General features: G+C 47.5%; 1 protein-coding gene across 1 annotated transcript; it reads left to right on the plus strand.

Annotated features, from left to right (window-relative positions):
- Window positions 1-3109: 3109 nt before the first annotated feature.
- Window positions 3110-9208, plus strand: MARCKS (myristoylated alanine rich protein kinase C substrate). The gene is made up of 2 exons (XM_025294735.3): window positions 3110-3760; window positions 5571-9208. Exons 1-2 carry the CDS (start codon window positions 3659-3661, stop codon window positions 6468-6470), a joined length of 1002 nt encoding a protein of 333 aa, XP_025150520.2. The 5' UTR covers window positions 3110-3658; the 3' UTR covers window positions 6471-9208.
- Window positions 9209-9511: the final 303 nt, after the last annotated feature.

Below are 9511 nucleotides of genomic sequence, written 5' to 3' on the forward strand. Positions count from 1 at the left end.
AACAAGGGCTCAGTAAGCTGTGAGGAACTAAGAACCTGCAAGCAGCGGAGGATGGGGGGAATGATGGGGGGACGGCATGGGAAGGAAGCACCTTGAGGCCAGGAACTTCGTCTCTCTTGTTCACTAGTGGGAAAACAAGGCCTACATCAGTATGTGCAGCATACAGTAGTCCCTCAAGAATCTGTGGAACCATTTCTAAAAATTCCTTCTACCGCTAACATAAGGGGAAAAAATAACTTTGAGATATCTTAAATAAAATAAAGCGTTCTTCTTCTAGAGAAAACTATATACAGATCGTTAACATCTTAGAAATATCCTAGTGTGTGCTTTAAAAATGCAAATAAAGAATTTGTACTCCTGGTGAGTTGGTTACCAGTTTTACATTTTCACTATGACCACTTGGGTTCCTTAGTCTTATTTATATAAATTATCTTTTTTTTTTTTTTTTTTTAACTTAGAGGTGGATTTGAAACATTTAGCTCTGGTTGTGTGAACACCGAACTCCTGAGGAACTGTGTACTTACATTGTACAACTTCCTACCGGTTTCAATCTTGTTTGGCAGTCCTTCCCAGCCATTATGTAGTTTCCGAGACAGAGCGACCTCTTCCCATTTTCCAGCCCTTCCTTCCTCACCCATCCTCCGCCTTCACCCCCTCGAGCATTCCGGGCTTCCCCCCCACCCTACCCCCCGTCTGGCCCAATGCCGGGGGAGTCTGAGGCGACACTGGCGCAGCCCTCAGCAACCGCCACCCCCGGCAGCGTCCCGCAAGCTGCCTCCCCCGCCAGTTACTGGGGCCTGTCGGCTTTCCAACCTGCGCTAAAAATGCGCTTTTCTATCTAAAGAAAACTCTTTTCCACACTAAATTACACGACCGCTCCAGGCGAGGGAATCTACGTGTTTACACTTGTTTTCTAGCCCCGGTGCAGCTGAGGAAATTGATTGGCTCCATCGCACTCGCGACGCTCGGGGTCCCCGCACGCCCCGCCTGGGCCCCGCCCCCTCGCGCGGCCATCTGCTTCGCTGTCTGTCTCCCTGTCTCTCGCTCAGCACCTCTTTCCCTTCTACCACCTCCCTGCCCACCCTCTCGCCGGCTCCGCCCCTTCCCCCTCCCCCCGCCCTGGGCTCCGAATCTTCCCCGGCCGTTGTCAAGGAGACTAGCCGATACTAGGCAAATAGGCATTCGAGAAAGAAAAGGGGGGAAAGCTACACGGCAGCCTGGTAACAAAGGAGCAATAAAAGCAGCCCCCAAATGGAGGGCTAAGAACGCGTCTGGAAAAAATTCGACAGCTAGCTAGCAACACCCCAAGTTTAACCAGGAGGGGGATGCAGAAGAAAGGGGCACGATTCACGTTGGGGGTGGGTGGATATCAACGGTTTAAAAGAGCTATTGAGAATCGCCTGGATGGTGGTTTTTGAATCAACCAGTTTGCTTTTCGAGTTGGAACTCCGCTATTACAAGGGATTCGTATCCATCGCGGCAGCTGGGGTCCTGGGTCAGGCCAGCGGGCTCCCGTAAGGGTGATTAACATGTTTGGCAAGATACACCTCGACGGAAACGCCTTAACGTCGGCTCTGGGGAGTATGACTTCGTGATGGAATAATGATGCATCTGAAGTAGTGGACAGTGAGAAGACTAAGCTTGTAAAGATCTGCAACTTGGTGACTTTCAAAGCAATACTTGAACAAAGAGTTATTGGCTTGAACCAACCGTCTTTTTCACTCTAGAGTGTGACCCATTTCCCTACAATGAGCAGAAAAATAAAACTGTTTGAGAATTCAGAGCCAGCACCAGGAGAAATGAACCATTCTTTCGACTGCTTCTCACCTCCATAAACGAAAGGTTATTCTTTTCAGGATCACTAAATGTAAACGAAAAAAGGTAGTCTGATTTGGACACGAGTGAAAACTTTGGGAGCAAAAATGTAGGTGGTAGGAGAATGCTTATAAGAGTATGTGTAAGTGTGTGTATCCTTGATTTTTGCCCCTACCTTCTCCCCCTCCATTATTTAAATCAGCGCGCTGTCTTTCACGCACAAATAGCGTCTGGTATTTCCGTGACAAGAGATGCAGTTGGAGATACCCTGGGTTTCCTTATAGAAGCTTTTTCTCTAACCCAAGTTAGGCTTGTAGCGTTCATGGGTCTTCTTGGTATTTCTCAATATGTAATTTCTCCTTAGAAATTGTAATAATCAATCCGGTTTTTCAGAATTTTATCGCTGCTGCCTCCTTCCTTCTAAGAAGGAGCCCACTCGCTTGCTTGCACATTCACACACGTTCAGAAAAAAAGAGTCCATCTGATCCTGGCAGTGGACTGAAAAAGATTCATAGCGACGCGAATCGCATCCCGACTGTAAATATGGATTCGCACACTCTCGACTGTCTCATTTCACCATAGAGGAAAACCGTCGTTTCATACAGTGATAAAATGCAAGCCTTTTCGATCTTTTGTTCATGATTCTCACTTTATAATGTTGTGTGTGTGGGGGGGGGTGGTAATCACTAATAGGGGATGGGGGAGGGGCGAGGGTTGATGAGCGCAGAGGCCAATCTCGAAATATTTTATTTCATGTCAATGTGGGATAGAGAAGGGAGTGTGGCTTCGTCTGCTTGCTGGTTTTGCATTTTCCACATCTGGCCTACAGACCTAATTCTAACTCGCAATCTCTTTTGATGAAATTCGATCTTCTTGGTTTAAATACCTTTCGATTTGGGGCTAATTCACATTTGCAACAGTTAGAAGAACAAACCCTGTGCAAGATCTGTGAAACCTATATAGAACAGACACAGAAAACATGCTGCACCCAAATCCCAACCATTGTCTTAAAAACTTGCGTACATACACACACATACACATAAACACACGGAAAGATGGGGGAGGGGAGGGAGTGGAAGGAGACAGACACGGTTATAGACCGACTAGAGCCAAAGCGAGTCAAGTTAACGCTTTCTCCGCCCTCATCCACAAGTACCCGCCCCCCCACCCCCCCGCGTTAATTAATTACAAACAAAGCAAGCCAATCCAGTACTGCATTATTATTTTCAAGCAGAAGGAGGCGAAAGGCAGGTATTTTTTAATTGATTTATTTATTTGAAGGACATTAATTCTCGGTCTGAGGCTGATTTTCAAACCGTTTGCAAAGCGCGGCTCCATTGTTCGCCGGGCGCGCAGGCCCCACCCCCTGCTTTGTGTGCGGCGCGCGGATTGGCCGGCGAGCGCGGGGGCCGCGTCAGCGCCCGCGAGCCCATTCATCTGTGCACTTGGGCGTTGGACCCCGCATCTTATTAGCAACCAGGGAGATTTCTCCATTTTCCTCTTGTCTACAGTGCGGCTACAAATCTGGGATTTTTTTATTACTTCTTTTTTTTAAAAAACTACACTTGGGCTCCTTTTTTTGTGCTCGACTTTTCCACCCTTTTCCCCTCCCTTCTGCGCTGCTGCTTTTTGATCTCTACGACTAAAATTTTTTATCCGGCGTGTATTTAATCGGTTCTGTTCTGTCCTCTTCACCACCCCCACTCCCCCCTCCCTCCGGTGTGTGTGCTGCTGCCGCCGCTGCTGCTGCCGCTGGTGCTGCCGCTTGCCCCGTCGTTACACCAACCCGAAGCTCTTTGTTCCCCCCTTGGATCTGTTGAGTTTCTTTGTTGAAGAAGCCAGCATGGGTGCCCAGTTCTCCAAGACCGCCGCGAAGGGAGAAGCCACCGCGGAGAGGCCCGGGGACGCGGCTGTGGCCTCATCGCCTTCTAAAGCGAATGGGCAGGTAAATTCTACCTGTGGTTCTGGTCATTTATTTGGTGTCTTTCTCTAGTCCCGGCGCTTCCCCTTCCCTCCTTGGTCGTGCCCGAGGCGCATTCGGCGGAGAGAAGCGTGGCCAGATTCGTCTGAAAGTTGAATGGAAAGCGATAGCCAAATTGTCAATTTCTCATAGGTGGGGTCTCCTCTGACTCCCAAAGTAATGGTTCCCAGAGAATCCTGGCGAATTCTTGTGTAGACGGGAGGAAAGAAGTGATAAATCGTTTAAAATGGCGTGTTTGGAGCTTGGCAGAACCTGACTAGCTAGGTGCTACCCCCACCCCCACCCCCACCCCCAGCCAGGTTGCATTTGTGCTTGGTGGGCACAAAGGTGTTTGGGTGGCTCTCGTGTTTGTTGTCGAGACTGGGTCGCCTTCAGGATTTCTGGTGTGATTGTATGTGTGTGGGTAGAGAAGGGTGGGGGGAGCGCAGTAGGGATGGCGGTGAAGAAAGGCTGAGGAGGGAAGGAGAGCTGTCTTATTGTAAACCAAGGTGGCGTGACCTGGGTTCTTGGAAAGGTTGCTGGGTGGCTGGAGGTGGGCAGGTTTCACTACCTTTTGATGGGCTTTTCTCACTGTTCTAAGTCTTTATTCGTAGTTGTCTGTGGAATTACACACCCATCTGACTTTTAAATGGTCTCCCTAGGGTGGGAAGTCTGTGGGTCCTTGAAGAACCTGTCCAGATGGTCAACAGGAGGCAGTTCGTGTGTTTCAGTCGAGATTGTTGGTGTGCGTGGCGCCTGGACCACTGCGGGGGCTGCCCCGGCGCTGCCCGAATCCAGGCAGATGGCCACAGTTGGGTGGGCGCGAGAGGTCGGCCAAGGGTGGCTGCTTCACAAACACCGGGCAACCACCACGCCTCTTTTCCTAGAGCAGAGACCGTGTTGCTTCGCCTGCCCTAACCTAATAGGAAAGGCAGGCTCTGCCAAGAGGCTTTGAACCCGTTAAAAATGCAAAATGAGCCGCCGGGGCGCGCCCGGGCGTCTCAGAATCACAGGCAAAGGTGGGCGTGGAAGCAGAGACAAGACCTCTGAAATAATGGTTTTCCCCCTGTCTTGTTGGTTTTATGCCGACCAGGATGCCACCTGAGCTTTGTTTGCGGACTCTGGGCTACGCTATCCGGGCTCGGGGGCGCCTCGGCCAGCGGGCAGGGCCCGACCGGGTAGGGCGGGGTGGCCGGGCGGCCCCGCCCCTCCGCGCCTGCCTGCGCCAAGGTCAGCTGGTGGAGGCGCAGCGCCCCCTGCCGACCCCAGGTCTTTGGGGCGTAGGGCCTTTGCGCGCCCAGTCCAGGCGTTTCGGGCTGGAACGCTGGGATTCCCCCCTGGGAGTTCTTGGTGTTTTGAAGAGGCCTTTAGAGTTTAGGGAGAAAAGGGGACGTGTAACTTAGGCACAGATCACTGGCTCTGGTTCTGTGTCTGTGTCTCCTTCCAACGGGCGTTTGGTGTATCATTTATTACAGGACTCTTATCCTAAAGCCCATGAAGCGAAGGTTGGAATGGATTACCCTTTGCTTTCCACGTTTCGGTCTCTGCCCTCTTAAGGCCTCGGAATTTGTTGCGTGGTCGAGGCCCCCGCAGTGCCTTTAGGCACCCCAAACACCATTGCCCCAGGTCTTCGAGGAACTCTCGTCCGGGCATCCAACCCCGCCTCCCCATAAGGGAGAGGATCTGCAAAACCTGAGGGGCCCGGAGGGACGGGGGACCCTCCCGGTCCAGAAGTGGGGGCGGGGATGACAGGCCCGGGCCCCCTCAGTGACCTCCCGCTTTCTCTGCCCCGCAGGAAAATGGCCACGTGAAGGTAAACGGCGACGCTTCTCCCGCGGCCGCCGAGCCCGGCGCCAAGGAGGAGCTGCAGGCCAACGGCAGCGCCCCGGCGGCCGACAAGGAGGAGCCCGCGGCCGCCGGGAGCGGGGCGGCGTCGCCCGCCGCGGCCGAGAAAGATGAGCCGGCCGCCGCTGCCCCCGACGCCGGGGCCAGCCCCGTGGAGAAGGAGGCCCCCGTGGAGGGCGAGGCCGCCGAGCCCGGCTCACCCACGGCCGCCGAGGGGGAGGCCGCCTCTGCCGCCTCCTCGACGTCTTCGCCGAAGGCTGAGGACGGGGCCACGCCCTCGCCCAGCAACGAGACCCCGAAAAAAAAAAAGAAGCGCTTTTCCTTCAAGAAGTCTTTCAAGCTGAGCGGCTTCTCCTTCAAGAAGAACAAGAAGGAGGCAGGAGAGGGCGGTGAGGCCGAAGGGGCCGCCGGCGCCTCCGCCGAAGGCGGCAAGGACGAGGCCTCTGGGGGCGCCGCTGCGGCCGCCGGCGAGGCGGGTGCGGCCCCCGGGGAGCCGACAGCGGCGCCAGGCGAGGAGGCGGCCGCGGGCGAGGAGGGGGCGGCGGGGGGCGACCCGCAGGAGGCCAAGCCCGAGGAGGCTGCCGTCGCGCCCGAGAAGCCGCCCGCCAGCGAGGAGGCTAAGGCCGTCGAGGAGCCCAGCAAGGCTGAGGAGAAGGCAGAAGAGGCCGGGGTCAGCGCGGCCGGCTGCGAGGCGCCCTCGGCCGTCGGGCCCGGCGTGCCCCCAGAGCAGGAGGCGGCCCCGGCGGAGGAGGCGGCGGCCGCCCCGGCGTCGTCAGCCTGCGCAGCCCCTTCACAGGAGGCCCAGCCCGAGTGCAGTCCAGAAGCGCCCCCAGCGGAGGCAGCCGAGTAAAAGGGCAAGATTTTTTGAGATAATCGAAGAACTTTCTCCCCCCGTTTGTTTGTTGGAGTGGTGCCAGGTACTGGTTTTGGAGAACTTGTCTACAACCAGGGATTGATTTTAAAGATGTCTTTTTTTATTTTACTTTTTTTTTAAACAACGAATTTTGTTTTTAACCCACTCCCCACAGATCCCATCTCAGATCATTCTGTTACCACCATTCCAACAGGTCGAGGAGAGCTTAAATACCTTCCTCTGCCTTGTTTCTCTTTTATTTTTATTTTTTTGCATCAGTATTAATGTTTTTTGCATACTTTGCATCTTTATTCAAAATTGTAAACTTTCTTTGTCAATCTATGGACATGCCCATATATGAAGGAGATGGGTGGGTCAAAAAGGGATATCAGATGAAGTGATAGGGGCCACCACGGAGAAATTTAAGTGGTGCATAACATTGCCAAGATAATGTACCACTAGAAATGATGGTGTAAAGGCTTAGTCTTTTTTTTTTTTTAAGAAAAGTTATTACGATGTATTTTGTGAGGCAGGTTTACAACACTAAAAGTCTTGACTAAGAAGGAAAGAGGAAAAAAAAAAACACCGATACCCAGATTTTTAAAAAGATCATAGTCTTAGGAGTTCATTTAAACCATAGGAACTTTTCACTTATCTCATGTTAGCTGTACCAGTCAGTGATTAAGTAGAACTACAAGTTGTATAGGCTTTATTGTTTATTGCTGGTTTATGACCTTAATAAAGTGTAATTATGTATTACCAGCAGGGTGTTTTTAACTGTGACTATTGTATAAAAACAAATCTTGATATCCAGAAGCACATGAAGTTTGCAACTTTCCACCCTGCCCATTTTTGTAAAACTGCAGTCATCTTGGACCTTTTAAACACAAATTTTAAACTCAACCAAGCTGTGATAAGTGGAATGGTTACTGTTTATACTGTGGTATGTTTTTGATTACAGCAGACAATGCTTTCTTTTCCAGTCGTCTTTGAGAATAAGGAAAAAATCTTCAGATGCAATGGTTTTGTGTAGCATCTTGTCTATCATGTTTTGTAAATACTGGAGAAGCTTTGACCAATTTGACTTAGAGATGGAATGTAACTTTGCTTACAAAAATTGCTATTAAACTCCTGCTTAAGGTGTTCTAATTTTCTGTGAGCACACTAAAAGCGAAAAATAAATGTGAATAAAATGTACAAATTTGTTGTGTTTCTTTATGTTCTGATAAAATACTGAGACTTTGAGGTCCTGGTTTCATTTTGAAAAAGATCTTGCATGCCATCAAGAGTAAATTTTTCTTGTGGTTTTTAATCTGAAGTTTTTCAAACTCGTAAATTTATAATCAGTAGTATCAGATTACGTACAGGAATATCTTACAACATTCCATGTCAAATCTGTTAACATCTGCATTTAGTTTTCTTTAAAAATTGGTTATTTTTATTGTAGTTATATATAGCATGTCAGGATGAATCATTTAATACAAAAGTGGTATGAACTGAAGACTATTTAAATGTCTTATGTGAAAATGTCATAAAATTACATTTTTTTTTTGTCATGCGGATCCCAAAACAAATTTATACTGAGAATATATTCAATTCAAACTGGAGGTGGGTCATGAAAAGTGACCGAAAGTGTTTTAAAAACTGATGGTGTATTACCTGCCATTGTAATTGCTTAGTGCTTGGCTAATTTCCAAGTTATAGCTTAGAGTATGCATTATACTTTAGGAGAACAAGCTTAATGTAAAGAAGTAATGGTGATGAATGGACGATACTGTTGGTTTATGGGCCTTTGTACTTGCCTCAGTTCAATAGTTGCAAGCATTTTTTTTTTTTTTTAATGAAAATAGTGTGTTAGTATCTTGTTATTCAAAGGAAAAGATAGAGAATAAAATTTCTTTGTATAGTAATAATTTACTAGTTAACCTTCTTTGCTCTTTACCACCCCATAACTGGATTTATTTTCTTCACTGGACCTTAAACAACTGAATTTTAAGATAAATATGGGTATCAAATATTACTTCACTAAATGCAAAGAAAAACATTTATGCATACCTGCTTTGCTGTTTTTGAGCAGTGTGCCTTGTAGGGTGAACCACGTTGGTAATAACTGAATGCCAGATCTTAAACTCATTAGAAAAATAACAAATTAGTTTCTGACATGTGCTTTTAATTGGAATAATGGATTATAAATAATAGTTCATGACCTCTTTACCAACACCCTCCCCACTAATAAAATCAAATAACACTTGGAAGAGTGTGTACTTTTAGTTGGGGTTCCTTGATCTTGGAGGACGTTTAAAAGACAAATACGGTAACCAAAGGACTGCTTTATGGGGTCTTCTACCTTACCAACTTTTCCTCAAATACCTACTTGGACAAGTACAGCACTTGGTATGTGGTAGGACTCAGAAAAAAAAAATGGATTTAAAAAAGTAACCCTGAGTAGTCAAAAATACTATGTAGCCAACTATATTGCTAGGTCTGTTTTTTTTTAACAGCTGGAGTTTATTAAGATGCTTACTTTGATTTTAATCATTGCCTAAAACACTTTGGGTGGTATCGATGGAGTGGTGGATTTTCCACCAAATGATTAAGTGAAATTTGACATATATCTTTTCATCCAAAGTTTTGTACATCACATTGTTTTCTAATGGAGAAATGTTAATATGGCTTTTTGTATTACTAAAATAGCTTTGAGATTAAGGAAAAATAAATAACTCTTGTACAGTTCAGTATTGTCTATTAAATCTGTATTGGCAGTGTGTATAATGGCATTTGCTATGGTTATAAAATAATTCCTCTGGATTATAATAATTATTTGATCCAATTCCTATTGCTTGTAAAATAAAGTTTTAACAGTTGATATAATCAAGCTTGCTAAAATAGGATTTTTTACAGATTTAACTATAAAATGCAAGTTTTAGAGAAAAATTTTACATCTTCAGTGTTGATGGTAAGTATAACTTATTCAGTTTAAGGAATTTAGAAGATATGCTTGACCTCATACGTAGGATATAAAATTATATCCATTGACA

The sequence above is a fragment of the Bubalus bubalis genome, chromosome 10 (assembly GCF_019923935.1).
Source record: "Bubalus bubalis isolate 160015118507 breed Murrah chromosome 10, NDDB_SH_1, whole genome shotgun sequence".
In the NCBI taxonomy this organism is placed as follows: domain Eukaryota; kingdom Metazoa; phylum Chordata; class Mammalia; order Artiodactyla; family Bovidae; genus Bubalus; species Bubalus bubalis.